The sequence below is a fragment of the Hippocampus guttulatus genome, chromosome 8, assembly GCF_054856545.1.
Source record: "Hippocampus guttulatus isolate MCC_2025c chromosome 8, RoL_Hgut_1.0, whole genome shotgun sequence".
Taxonomy (NCBI): Eukaryota; Metazoa; Chordata; class Actinopteri; order Syngnathiformes; family Syngnathidae; genus Hippocampus; species Hippocampus guttulatus.
The window spans coordinates 17,277,922-17,291,786 of NC_141268.1; the positions used below are offsets into that span (position 1 = coordinate 17,277,922).

A 13,865-nucleotide genomic window follows, 5' to 3' on the forward strand; every position below is an offset into this window, starting at 1 on the left:
ATGTTGCCAGCCCAGGAAGCGGCTAAGATCTACCACACTAACTACGTGCGCAACGCCCGCGCGGTGGGCGTGCTGTGGACCGCCTTCACCATCACCTTCGCAGTCATCACGGTGGTGGTGTTTATCCAACCTTACTGGATCGGGGACAGCGTCAACACGCCCCAGGCCGGCTACTTTGGCCTCTTCCATTACTGCATCGGCAACGCGCTCACCTCGGAGCTCACCTGTAAAGGTAGCGCTCTTGACTTCGGCTCCATCCCGTCCGGGGCCTTCAAGACGGCCATGTTCTTCGTGGGCATCTCCATGCTGCTGGTGGTGGGCAGCATCGTGTGCTTCAGCCTCTTCTTCTTTTGCAACGCCGGCAGCGTGTACAAGATCTGCGCCTGGATGCAGCTGGCCTCCAGTCAGTGAGCACAAAAAAAAGCAGACACATAGTCACAACGTTATCCCCGATTCACTGTAAAAAAAAAAAAAGTTGGGTGAACTAAAGCTTCCAGTGTTCAAACGTGGATGGTATTTTAAATTGGGAAATTCAACTTTATGTTTTAAGTTTTGCTGTTGTAAAGAACTGTTTTTTCTGCATTTCACAACAAAGAAACAAGGGTTTACAGACCGGTTCCCCATTTTATTGAACCCCAATTTAAAACTAACCTGCTTGCTTTTGTTGCACGAACTAACATTGTTGCCATAAATGTCAATAATTTCGACTAAAGTTAAACACAGGGCGGCCCGGTGGACCAGTGGTTAGGTGTCAACCTCACAGTGCAGAGGTACCGCGTTCAATTCCAGCTCCGGTCTCCCTGTGTGTAGTTTTCATGTTCTCCCTGGGCCTGCGTGGGTTTCCTCTGGGTACTCCAGTTTCCTCCCGCATTCCAAAAAACAAAACAAAAAAAACATGCATGGCAGGCTGATTGAACAATCTAAATTGTCCCTAGGTGTGAGTGTGGATGGTTGTTTGTCTGTGTGTGCCCTGCGATTGGCTGGCAACCGGTTCAGGGTGCCCCCCCCCCACCCGAAGACGGCAGGGCTAGGCTCCAGCACCCACCGCACCCTTTCTGAGGATAAGCGGATCGGAAAATGGATGGATGGAAGTTAAATACAAGTTGTTGTTTTTTTGTTGTATGTGACCAGCGACCGACTAGACTGGTCTCTTGTCCAAATTCAAATGGAACAGGTACATTCTCACTGCGTAGGACTATAACGAAATGCGACAGAAAAATCACGATGGACAGATGACAAATGTGAAAGACATACCCGATACAACTTTTGCAACTTTCATTCATCCATTCAGTTCATCAATCCTCGACTCACCTCAAGGTCATCACCCTCCTGCACCCCCCCTTTCTCTATCAGGCGCTTGCATGGTGATCGGCTGCATGATTTATCCTGACGGCTGGGACTCGGAGGAGGTGAAGCGGATGTGCGGCCAACGGACCGACAAATACACCCTGGGCAACTGCACGGTGCGCTGGGCTTACATCTTGGCCATCATCAGCATCATGGACTCGCTCATCCTTGCCTTCCTGGCCTTTAGCCTGGGCAGCAGACAGGACAACCTGCTGCCCGAGGACTTCCAGGTGGAGGAGAAAGGTACCAGCATTTAGGGGAGGATGGGTGAGCAGGGCATAAGCAGTACTGAAAGGAAAACCAAGAGAGCATGTGAGGTAAAAGTGTCTCTCAATTCAATGTGACAACTCAATTTCTGCCGTTTCTGTCTTCGATATAGATAACGCGTGAGCCGACAGTACTAGAGATCACCAAAGCAAGACTTTCAGGACAATTTATCCAGAGACGTTCATCTTGTCTCCCTTGAACTGTTTGTGCTTAACTAAATCCTACTTGGATGTAAAGTTTGAAGTGTGTCGGAAAAGACCCAGGATTTGCCACAGAAGATCATTCAAACCCAAACGAGGAACTCTCCCCATCGATGTAATAGCCCGGGGGGTCATCATCAGTGATGAATCGTGTATCTTTGGGTACAATCCAGACTCCAAACACCAGAGCCTTCAGCGAATGAGTCTGACATACACACACACACACACACACACAGACACAAACAAATCAACGCCTCTGTTAAAGAAAACTAACAAATCCTGATCAATGGCTCAAGCATTTGATGTAAGTGTTCAGTGACTTTTTTTTCAGTATTGTGAGTCAAGAGACAAACGCTCAAAACAGACTTTTATAAACATTTTATTCTTCTTACCTACAGAAAAAAAAAACTTGGCTGAAGAGGAGACATGACAGAGAACCTAAGCAAATTCCATGAGGTGTGTGCGTAATGAGGGGTTTGGTGTACCGTTATCGTTTATTTGAGTACAGCCTATTTTCATGCCGTTGGAAAGGACCTGAACTGAAAGATTCCCGAAACGTGAATGCTTATGCTGCAGAGGTCGTGATTGCATCCAAACACTTGAATCCATTTAGGTCCAGATTGATGTTTAGTTACTAAAATCTAGTCTCATATTAATAAACAAGAAGGCCGTGGGGGTTGTCGACATTGCGTTGTGCCAAGCTGAAAACAATAATATCCATAGCAAAATGTATAAAATCTAATCCTCTTTCCGCTTCTAATTGTTACAAATGTAGAAATGTTTACGCTTCCCAAGCTGGGGCAAGAAGACTTCCTAGTCCTTTCTGTGGCAGTCAGCATTTTTGCATTTATTCGGTTTAAGTACTTTGAAGGCTTTTGACATCTCAAGATATAAAAGATGGCACAGCTAATGCAATGGTAAACAAGACCGCACATATTTGGCTTCTGAGTCATCTAAATCAATCGGTGATTTTAACGGCAACCACTGTTATTTCTATTATGGAGCTTAATTTCCAAGAGTACCTAAATATCCAAAAGTGTTACGTGGAAGAGACACCAAAAAAAAAAAAGAACCAAGGTTTGCCCTGAAAAAGGAAGAGAGGATATGGGCTTCCTCTTTCGTCAGTATTCTACATAACATGGAAGGTGACAGGTGCCGTCTTTAGCTGGTCTGACAAGTATGTGCAGGTTGCATCTGAAGGCCATGAAGAGTGTACAGTCACACCGTTTTGTTGCGGTTTCAAGCCCAGCAGTGTACACGCAATGTGGCGGCCGCCTCTTAAGCCAGCCAAGCATGTGAGAGACACTGAGCGGCTGTGGCCCTTCTTTCAGGAACAAGGTCCAGCATGGGCTGCAAGAAGCTGCTGAAGTTGTGGGCCTCTTCTTTGGACCACTCGTACTTCTCCACTAACACGTCAAACATCCCCCATGGCTTCAGCTTTGTAATGTGTCGCAGGTCACCTGAGTAAAAATGACGTTTCAAAAGTGAGAGAGAGTGACGTATCACCCAAATACTGGCAAGGATCTGATTTGTTTCTTTTTAAAGCGATCATCCATTATTGGCAGGCTAATTCATTGTTGCTTTGGCGCCATAGTGTGGCATCTTGGCATAACGAAACAATATTTCAGTGAGGGGAGACTCTTACTTTATTCCACCCACAGTCCGATTTAAAAGAAAAATAGTGCTTATTCACCATCTTCTGGCCTCAATAGGCATTCTTTAAACTTTGGGAAATCATGGCCACTCAATTGTGACAAGTAACACAAAAGATGTAAAAATATGTCATCGGTAGGCGGCCGTAGTGCTTTTTTTTTTCTTTCCAAGACTTATTTTATATGTCATGGGGGTTATAAGAGTTAAGAGTGAATCTGACTTGTGTCAACTACTAATATAAAAATTGCACTACAGTCTACAAGCAGTTTCTGTACGGATGCTCCCTGGAGCTATCGGGCTCTCAAGGTGAGGTTTGTGTCTGCGCTGTGTGTGTTTTTACCTTTCTTGGTGAAAAACTCCTTCGAGTATTTGCCTGCCGTGATCAGCTTGCGAGGAACTTTGCCGAGCAGCTCAATGATCAGAGCTATGTGATCTGGAGCCAAAACACGTGAGTCACAATTAAAAGAAAGGGAGGCAGTATCAACTATATTCTTTTTATTCCCCTACAGTTCATGTCGGATATGTCAAATATTAGTTGGAGACATAATTTCCCACAAACCTTCATCTCGGGAATAATCCTCTCCTGAGTGGGGTTCAAACAAATAGTCTCCGGTTGCCAGTTCAAAGGCCTGAAGACAGAGAAAAACCATGAGCTTGAGTATTTTTAAAAAGTTCACATAAAGTGTATCCTTGTCAAAGCAGCATTTCATCTTTTCAAGGGCTCATGGATTTTTTTTTGTAATCAATTGGAGTGTCATCAACCCACTCTCATGACGCCCTCTTATTGAACAGATAAATAGTGCCTCTGTTTTTGCACAGAGGAATGCAGTAATGTGATTGCTGAGCAGGCCCATTGGCTTTAACCCGTGTCTTATGGTAACTAACAACTGTGTAACAACGTGGTGTTTTCATGTACAGAATGACAAACGGATGGAATATCATTTCCTTTCACAATGATATTTTTCTGTTTGTGAAGGCGACATGTGTGTTTGCACTCCTCGTCGTTACCATGCAGGCAGTGCTCCAAATGTCTGCTGGTGTGCTGTAGCCAGATCCTATCAGCACCTCGAGTGAACGATACTGCCGAGTCTGGATGTCGTCTGTAAAATGCTTGTGCTGCGCGAGGCAGAAATGGATTTTTTTCAGTGGATGTATTTGTGACAAATCCATTGATTGATGCAGCTCCACAGTATTTGTAATACTTACCACCCAGCAGGCGTTTCCAAGGTCAGCAATCTTAACCTGCAACTTGTCGGCATTCAGAGGGTCCAGGGGATTTACCAACAAGCTACTCGATGATTCTGTTGGAAGAAGTCCAAGCACAGAGGCAGCGGGAGGGAGGGGGGGCACAGCTGATGAGTGACAGGAGAACCCTCGCACTTGACCAAAGTAGCATAAACTTAAAACACAAGATACCACTTGGATGCAACTAAGTTATTGTCACGATACTTAAGCGGTTCCCTGTCATTTACATAAAATTATTCCATAGTTGATAATGTTGTCAGCGGTCACAAATCAAAGGCATGACATCTGTGTGAAAGCACGGCACCTACATGAGCATAATCCACACCAATAACTCAAATGCAAAGTAATTGTTCTATTTGTCTATTTAGAAATTGTACTGGTACCGTTTTGGCTATTTTCTTCATCATGACCTCGTGTTTTGTTCTCCCCTTGTGTGTCCATATCCTCATCCTTTTTCTCGACTTTGACGGCATCATTCATCTCCGAGGTGACAAAATCTGAGCTGAGGGAAGCAGGTGGCTGCTGCTGCTGCAACTGAGGCTCGGGGTCCTCCGAGGGACCGTTGCAGCTCTGAAGGTTGTCTTTGTTGCATACTTTGTCAAGAGTCTCTGTTTTATCATCTACTTGGTTTGCATTCCGTTGGTCCTTTAGCTCTTCCGCAGACTGGTTGGTCCCATCATCCTGGCCTTCCCAGCTGGCCTCGCTAACCGGGGTGGAGGTGTTACCGTTGCAGTTGACCTCCATGTTACTCTCCTCCTTGGTGGCGCCCTCTGTGGGTACACTTTGTTGTGACATCTGTTGGGGTAGCCCGACAGTTGCAGACTCTGTAACAGATCAAATGAGAACACTATTATACTCACCAACCACTTGATTATTTTCAACACGTTCTGCAAGATAAGCCCTAGCAATAAGTGCCTCTGCAAGGAGGATCATGCAAATATTCTTATTGACACTGTCAGAGAGGTATTAATTCAACATTCTCCATGTTTGCATTCATGTTGGTTGAGTTGGTCGTTTGGTCAATCACCGGTGACAGGATGCTCCTTGTCATTTTGCAGAGTGGCCGACACAGAGGAGATGTCAGATGTCGTTTCTGCGGTGTCCTCCTCTCTTGCTTCGAGTGTCACTCCTTCCGCTTCGAGCTGCTCCGCCTGCTTCTTCTTCTGTTTCTTCTTCATTTTCTTCTTCTTGTTCCTTGACATTTTGGCCATCTTGAAAGAAACAACAAATGGATAAGAACTCCTGATGTGTTCTTGCACAATCACCAATATGAGTCTTTTTTTTTTTTTAAATAACAGGAAAAAAATATATATTAAAAACATATATACCGGCCTGGGTGCTGGAGCTGTACTCACTGTGGGAAGAGGAAAATGAGAGGAGGATTACATTACGAGAGGACATGGGTGGTACATCCACCACCTCTGTGGGAGCTGACTCACACCAAGATGTATTAACAGACTCATGCAGAGGCAGACTCTCACTCCAAAGAGCAAGGTGCTCATTTACACATCCACACTCAATGGTGACTCATAGCTAACTGTTCCAAACCTCAAGTTTATGATCATTTAAATGGCATCAATAAACAACTCCTCTAGCTAATTGTTTAGTGATGTCAATTCAAAACTGGCAATCGAACAGCATTTCATGACACGACGAGCAACTTGTAGATCAAACATGAATCTGGTCGGAGGCGCTCAGAGGAGAAAATAAAAGTATGACCTGCAGAACCAGAGGGTGGCACCGCACCAGTCTTCTGCCACTGCGTCGCTTCGACGGCCATTTTCTTGATAAAGAACTCATTGACGGTCAGAAGAATGTTTTCTGGCTTGATGTCTGTGTGGATAATTTTACATTTGGTGTGGAGGTAGTCTAGACCCTGAAGGACCTGCACGAGGTGAACACGGACCATCATCAATATCAAAACAAAAACAGCAACCAAGCCTTTCGGAGGATGTGCTACACTACCTGTCTAATGATGCTTTTAACACAAGGCAACGGCAGGCCTTGATAATTTGACTTGATAATCCACTTTAGTAGGTGGTACCCCAGCACCTCAAACACCATGCATACATCTGTCGCCAAGTCAAGGAAGAAGGCATCACCCGCTAAACGAGTTCCATTTTGACAAACCACAATGGACGTAAGCAACTACAGATGAATGATAATGATATCCAGAGGGTGTGTGGGCGAGTTGTCAGATAGCACAGCTGCAGACTTGTTGCTGCGGGAGAGGAAAAAAAAAAAGGGGATGGTGCCAACATCAGTGCATCAGAGCTTGTGACACCCAAGGATGTGCCAATGCGCACACCGAGCTGTCGGTACAGGACCCACAAATAGCTATGCAGAGAGATGAGGCGGAGGGTGCGGGGGATGCAAAATTGAGAGATCTGTAACCACAATAATGGACTGGAGAATAAAACAAACAAAATCAATTAAATGTCGTGAGAGCTTTTGTTAAAAAAAAAAAAAAAAAAAGGGACACGGTTGCTGAATTGTCTAGAGACAAAATCATTAAAGATACGAGTGCCATTCATGCCGGAAATTTTGAAGTCATCAAGAAGCTGCACCACTCTCTCCCTGCTGGGATCACCAAGGTCTGTGTTTCGCACCTGAAACCAAAAACCCACAGAGAAAGACGTATCAGGGCTATTTGGCTGAAACAAAGAAAAATGAGAAACAAGGTTGTCCACGTTACAGATTTCAGCAGCTTGATCTCGTCCAGAGCCGTTTCTGTGTAATGCTCGGCACTTTTCACAACCTTCATAGCTACAAAGCGCTTCTCCCTGCAAGGTACACAGACAAAAACACAATTAAAATGTTTTTTGCAACCCCAATTGCATAAGCATTATTCAAATTCAAATGTTGACAATATGCACCAGTGCGCTTTCAGTCCAAGATCTAAATTGTCCATGATATTTGTTCACTTGAAGCTTTAGGAAAGCAGTCATAGGATATTTTGCGTGGGGGGGGACTTCTGAAATTATCTCTGCAGTCTAGTGACAACTTACTGGATGTCCCAAGCCAGCCAAACAGTGGAGAAGTGCCCCCAGCCAAGTTTACGGATCACATGGTATCTTGCGTTGAAGAGATCTCCAATCTTCACATGGTGATACCCCCCTGACCAAACAAAGATGACATACGTGTCCTCGTTTAAAAATAATAATAATAATTTGCTATGATAACAAACAGAGAGTCTATACCCTTGCAGTAGTCACCAGGATCTTCTTGCTCATCATCGTCAGAGCCCAGGATCTCCTCATCCTGATCAGGGTCGGGTGAGTCTGGCTGAGTTGGCTTGGAGCTTCCACCACAGCTCTGAGGCTCTGGTCTTCAAGAAAAGTGACAGGAGGAGATTGAGTCAGAGGTTGCAGAAAAAGGAAAATTGCGCTAAAGTTGGCAATAGTCTTTGTTTAAAAGCAATAGAGCAAGACTTTTTGCCATTACTTTTTTTTTTGGTCACATGAAAAAAGAATTGCAGATCACAGAATGAATGAAATGAACCAATCATGTTAATTATATGATCGTGCATAAGTATATCGTCCCACTTCGACAAAGTATTGCTGCACCAGACACATCCTTAACATGTCTATGATGCACAGAGAAATGCTGCATTGCAAAACACGCTCAAATCCTGCTGACTGAGCAGCTGAAAAATTGACATTTTTCCCAGTGTGCCCTCTCATCACTTGCAAATCCAAAGCCTTTGCCGCAGCCGTTACTAAAATAGCAGCTAATACTTGAGAGGGCAATGCTGGAATTGGGGTCAGCACAGTTTCCCCCTTTAGCCACCCCCTAATTAACAAGCACATAGATATCCTTGCAACGCTTTGCTGCTGGATAAAAAAATGCTGCCAAATTGTAATCCAAATGAGTCCAACTGATCCACTTCACTTACCATGGCACTTGTTCAACAGCAACGGCTGTAGCTGCCAAACTATTGTATTGGCGATTCCGTACCCCCCTTTTCAATTCATTCCAGTTGCAGGAGGACAGTGGTGCAATGTGCACAAACTTACTCTAAACGCTAAATGTCTGCTAAACTGAGTGACCACAAAGTCACGCATTTAAGAATCCTTCAACCAAGACCTAATATCATTAAACTTTAACTGCTTTGCTGAACAGCTGATGGGGGCGCAGGGTGCCGAAGCGTTCAGGTTGTAATGAGCAAATATGAACACAGTCGTTCAAGAATTAGAAAAACAATCTCCCCATTTCTGATACAGTACTACTCAAAGCAAAGTCACAGTTGGCGTTTGTGCGTCAAAAAAAAAAAAAAGAAAAAGAAAAAAACTTGGACATGACTCAACCTGGAAAGTGAAGTCGTAAGACAAGAAGTCCCTGCATTGCTGAAAGGTCAAACTGCCGAGGGAAAAAAAAACAAGCCACCAGCTTTACGAAGGAGACAACCCACAACAAAAAACAGCAGCGCTTTGATGAATCAATTAACCAACGGTGAGACTTTACACCACTTTGTGCTTTCCAAGTTTTTTTTTTTAACTTGCAACAAGGCAGACAGTGAACTAAACAGCATTCGTCTTGCTCATTGCAGCTAAAAAACAAAAAACAAAAACATAGGCTCCAATGTTTGCCTACTGACCAACTGTCTTTGTCAAGTTCTTGAAGTTGTCACTGCAGCATTCTTGGCACAGTTACTTATTTTTAATGCTCACCAGCTCGCACAATTGAGAGATGATTAAATGATCAGAAAATGTTATTTTTAACAAGGATTTTTTTTCTGTTAATGGCCAAGACAAATGCCAAAAACATGCGGTTATTTTTGAAAATTGGACTACTAGTCAGGGGTAAAAAAAAAAAACCCATTCAAGATCCAGAAAACAGAAAGAAACAGAAACTCTACAAGACAGAATTGAGTTTGTGTACTGTACGTGCATTTTTTGTAGGACTGTAGCAGATATACAGTACAAACAAATTCACTGACATTCAAACACCCTCTGATTGGCAAAAGCCAAGGGTGAATTTGAGCAAAACGTACTTTACGGTACAGAGCAATGTGGGAAATTCAACATGTGGACCCGGTTCAAGAAAACAACCCAAAATAGTTACCGGGTCTGCTTGCTTACCTGCAGGATGCACGGATACCCATGGGACGTGAGGCAGGGAAGAAGACAGGACAGTGGCAGAAAAAGGGCAGGTGTTCAAAGATGCTCTTACACCATTAGCCAAGAGTGGGTGGCGGGGAAAAAAAATAAATAATCACGGGTGAACGGGATGAAGAATGAGTAGCAGAGTTGGATGAGTTGGATGTTCCGTGGTGGAAAAAGAAGCAAAAGACGAGAAGAGAAGACAAGGGGCTGGCACTCGGGGCATCAGCGCTCAACTCGCAGACTCTCGCTTCTCCACTCGCACATCAGCGCTCACTTTCACCATTGCTCTTGTTCTCTCTCTTTCTCGCTCTCACTCTCTGACCGAGAACTCTCCTTGGCTGCTGTAAGCCGCTGGCCCCACCCCTTGCATTGGCAGCTGGCAGACGATTGGGCAAAAACAGCTCAGCACTGCAATGCAGGTGAAGGGACAACACCAGCCGCCCCTTCCAACCATTTATTTCACCCACCCCCCTTCTGTGTCACCATCATCTTCTCTCTTGAGCCTCGACAACATTATTAACCTCAATCATAGGCAAGATAGATTATCCACATCGCGCTCCTTTGCACGAGAGCAGCAAAATGTCACCGAGGCTAAACACTCACTGCGGGATGAACAACTGATGTGGGTAATTGGAATGCATTATACAGAATGTAATTACACCCATCTCGTATAAATGATCAAACAGGTTTGTCAGTTTGGCATTAAGAGCCAAATGGAATTTTGTTTACAACAACGCTCCGAGGTTGTACAATTCAGAAGTGCAATAAAATAGGCAATATGTTGCTTAAATTGATTGCCCCTCCACCCCTCAATGAAATGGAACCAAAAATGTATCAGTGATAAGGAAAAATGTAGAAACATCAAAAGAACTGGAAACGCTAAGTGTGTTTTCATCTCTAATACAAAAAGGCCTCTTTTAGGATTACCTAAACCCATATTAATTCAAATAAATTCTAATCAAAGGAAGTGTGTGTCCCTAAACATATTGTTGACACCAAATTTTTTTTTTTACTTTAACTTTATATGCAAGATCCTCTCCAAACAAAATACAATCTTTGATGAGAGAGTTTCCTTTGACCACTGTAAGGATGCTGGGATCATAGACGTAATCACAGTCCAGAAAACAGAAAGAAACATGTATTGCAGGACTGACTACAAGCAACTGCGGTAGGCACTCCAACAAGTTGGCAAATGACACACATGCAGGAAGACTGGTTCAAATTTTCTTCTCTCAACTAGTCATCCTTCTGGCTTCACTGTACTTTTTAGCGTCACTCGTTTCTCTCCACACCTCCCCCGTGACACACTCCGCTTCATGCAGTTCTCACAGCCGTACCACCTCAGACAGTCCAGCAGCACCAACATTCTCCACCCAACAAACACAAAAAGAAAAATAACTTCCAAATTCCAAAAATTCTGAAGCCTTATAGCCCAAGACCGAAATTCTAAGCCAAGTAATCGCCGCATGAACGTACAACGCAACAAGCGCCAACACTCCCCTCTAATGGAGGACAAGAGCATCAAAAAGAGCCCAAGCCCACACGCCACACAATGAACACCAAACAACAAAAAAGGTTAGAAAAGCACAAACCAAAGACAAAAGTGATTGGCGCTCCCGTGACATTCTTCAGTTGTTCCCGGCCTTCGCTTTTACACACATCCTCTGTCTCCTGGCAGAGGGGCAGATTCTCATGGCAGTTGTACGGGTTCTGTCTCAGCCAGAGCATGTGGTGCATCATCTCTGGTTGTTTTTCCTCAGATGCAAGTGTCTTGCAAATAAATATTAATTTATTTGATCTATTTTCTCTATTTTTTCATAGATCATTTGGTTCATTGTCAGGTCATAAAGAGTTTTAACAAATACGACCAAAAAAAAAAAAGTTTGTTTTTTGCAAACTCCCCATATAAGTGAAATTAGAAAGCAATACAGTGTGCCATGGCACCTTGTTTGAGAACCATTGATGTACAACGCAAGGGCAATCATGTATATGAAGGTGACTAGAGATTTGTATGCTTTTCAGTCTTCACAACCCTCTGAAATAAAAACCCAAATTGTTTGACACCCCTGTATATACCAGCTTGAAGTAGTTCTTCAATCGTGCAGAGCACGAATGGAATTAAGATGAATGACGTACAAAAACAAGCTAAATAGGCGAATCTGCTTAATTTTTTTCGTCATCTTTTGCAACCGGTAATGAGAACTTACTTTCTTCCAGTTTTCCGAGGCTTTGTCCTCTTCTTCCTCGCCTGTAAAGCGAGTACTGCCAAATAGAAAATGCATTAAAATCAGAACACTCCACGTCCACCTTGAGCAGCTTTCTCTGATTACGAACAAAAATAGATGGCCTAACAAAAAATCACAATATAGATAACCTAACATTTAATTTTTTTGATGCATCAAACTGACAGGTTCAGTGGAACCAAAATTACACAATTGAATTAGCAAACCGGCGTAGAGGTGCTCCCAAGTTGGCAAATAATTCAGCCTTTATCCGGAACAAAAAGAGTTTGTATTTGTTCAGTGGGCTGTTCGTAATTAAGGTGTTGACGATTACGACATATTTTACAAAGTTTAAGCGCATCCGCGCAGCGGTAGTCTCGTGGACACGACTAGCATAAATGCTACAACATACACTCTGCGCATGGTCCACCTTTCAACTATTATTTAACAGAGTTTAACAATACACACGACAAATCATAGTGAAATACTCTGCCCACGATAACGTCGAAGGTAACAGCGAAAATGTAGCGCAGAAAAAATGTTTTTTTTAAGTTTACGGCAAACATACCTTTTCTTTCCATCGCGGCAAATCAGCCAGAGGTAGTGCTGCGTTCAGAAGACGTTGGAAATACCGATATTCTGGTCCTTCCGTCGCGGAAACCAGTGAGGGTGTGTTCAGGAAACCTAAGAAATATTCCATTTCTATGTAGCCAGAATATAAGTGCAAAATATAAGAGCGAGTGCTACTTGTCTATCGAACTAACATGTAAATGATTAGATTCACGATGACAAATGTCACTATAACCAATGCTCCTGAGGTGCCTAATAATGGCTCGTTGGAGATTGTAAATAATACACGGGTCGACATACTGGTTTGAAAGATAACTTGGCTATTAATAAGTACGTCTTTGCATGCCAGAGGGTTTGTTGCTAAGATGAGCTAAAACCATCACAACAGATATTAAACAATGCATTTACGTCAAAGTAACTATGTTGGTTATCCAGTTCTCAACCTGTTTTCAATGATGTACCGCCTGTGAATTTATTTTTTTTCAGCCAGCCAGCGCAAAGTATTTTTAGATGGAAAAAAAGGCTCAAAACAGAGTGCCGTGCCACCAGTGTATGGTGTACTGTATTACATTTTGGAACCAAATATGTAGTGATATAAAAAATGAAAGAAAACAGACCAACTTGGGCATGTGATTCAACTGGGGATCTTTGTTACTCTGTTTCATGCAGTGATCAAGCTTTTTTTTTGCATGCTACTTTTAAAATATATATTTTAAAATCTCACGTATCCCCTAAAGTGACTTTCCGTACCCCCGTTTCAGTTCGACTGTTCTACATTATGGCATTTTTATATGCATAAAACCATAACCATCGACATACAGTCGGGCAAAGACGATGTAATTCTGCCCCCTAGTGGTAGTCGGACTCGCAATAGCTTAATTGTATCTATTTTTACTTTTTCCCAGTTTAAAAAATAGTTACCTTTATTTTGTCAGGATAGTATTACATAGGTATGTATTTTATAACCATAGTAAAAACACCCCAAAACAGTGGTGCCAATAAAAGCAAAGAACAATACTCGAAAGTGACAAATTCAACGAAAAAAAAAGACAAATACTACAAATGCGAGCGCTTGATTCAACACACAAGTAATAAGACGTTGAAATGTGAAAAAGCCCTATATATAAAAAAAAAGTATTTGCCAATGAAAGAAAGACAGGATGGGTATGTCTAAATGTGACTGGATTCCGAAAACAGCTCACTCAGCCAACTGTCAGAATGTTTCTGATTTTGCTGGCAAATCATCTCAATCTGAC

At 43.0% G+C, this 13,865-nt stretch overlaps 2 protein-coding genes across 3 annotated transcripts; one reads left to right on the top strand and one right to left on the bottom strand.

Moving 5' to 3' along the window:
* Window positions 1-2,118, top strand: lhfpl5a (LHFPL tetraspan subfamily member 5a). Of its 2 annotated transcripts, XM_086117853.1 has the most exons (3): window positions 1-403; window positions 1,354-1,590; window positions 1,727-2,118. In XM_086117853.1, exons 1-3 carry the CDS (start codon window positions 1-3, stop codon window positions 1,735-1,737), a joined length of 651 nt encoding a protein of 216 aa, XP_085973979.1. In that variant the 3' UTR covers window positions 1,738-2,118. The 2 variants fall into 2 exon arrangements, with proteins under 2 accessions (XP_085973979.1, XP_085973978.1); XM_086117852.1 differs by lacking the exon at window positions 1,727-2,118 and having other exon boundaries at window positions 1,354-1,604.
* Window positions 2,119-2,177: 59 nt separating this feature from the next.
* On the bottom strand, window positions 2,178-12,805 carry srpk1b (SRSF protein kinase 1b). Its single transcript, XM_086117233.1, has 16 exons — window positions 12,608-12,805; window positions 12,025-12,079; window positions 7,913-8,040; window positions 7,721-7,829; window positions 7,408-7,495; window positions 7,234-7,321; window positions 6,678-6,784; window positions 6,432-6,597; window positions 6,041-6,066; window positions 5,740-5,923; window positions 5,096-5,536; window positions 4,674-4,768; window positions 4,476-4,583; window positions 4,027-4,096; window positions 3,808-3,900; window positions 2,178-3,274 (listed from the first exon to the last, which is right to left on the bottom strand). Exons 1-16 carry the CDS (start codon window positions 12,618-12,620, stop codon window positions 3,093-3,095), a joined length of 1,953 nt encoding a protein of 650 aa, XP_085973359.1. The 5' UTR covers window positions 12,621-12,805; the 3' UTR covers window positions 2,178-3,092.
* Between the last annotated feature and the right edge of the window lie 1,060 nt (window positions 12,806-13,865).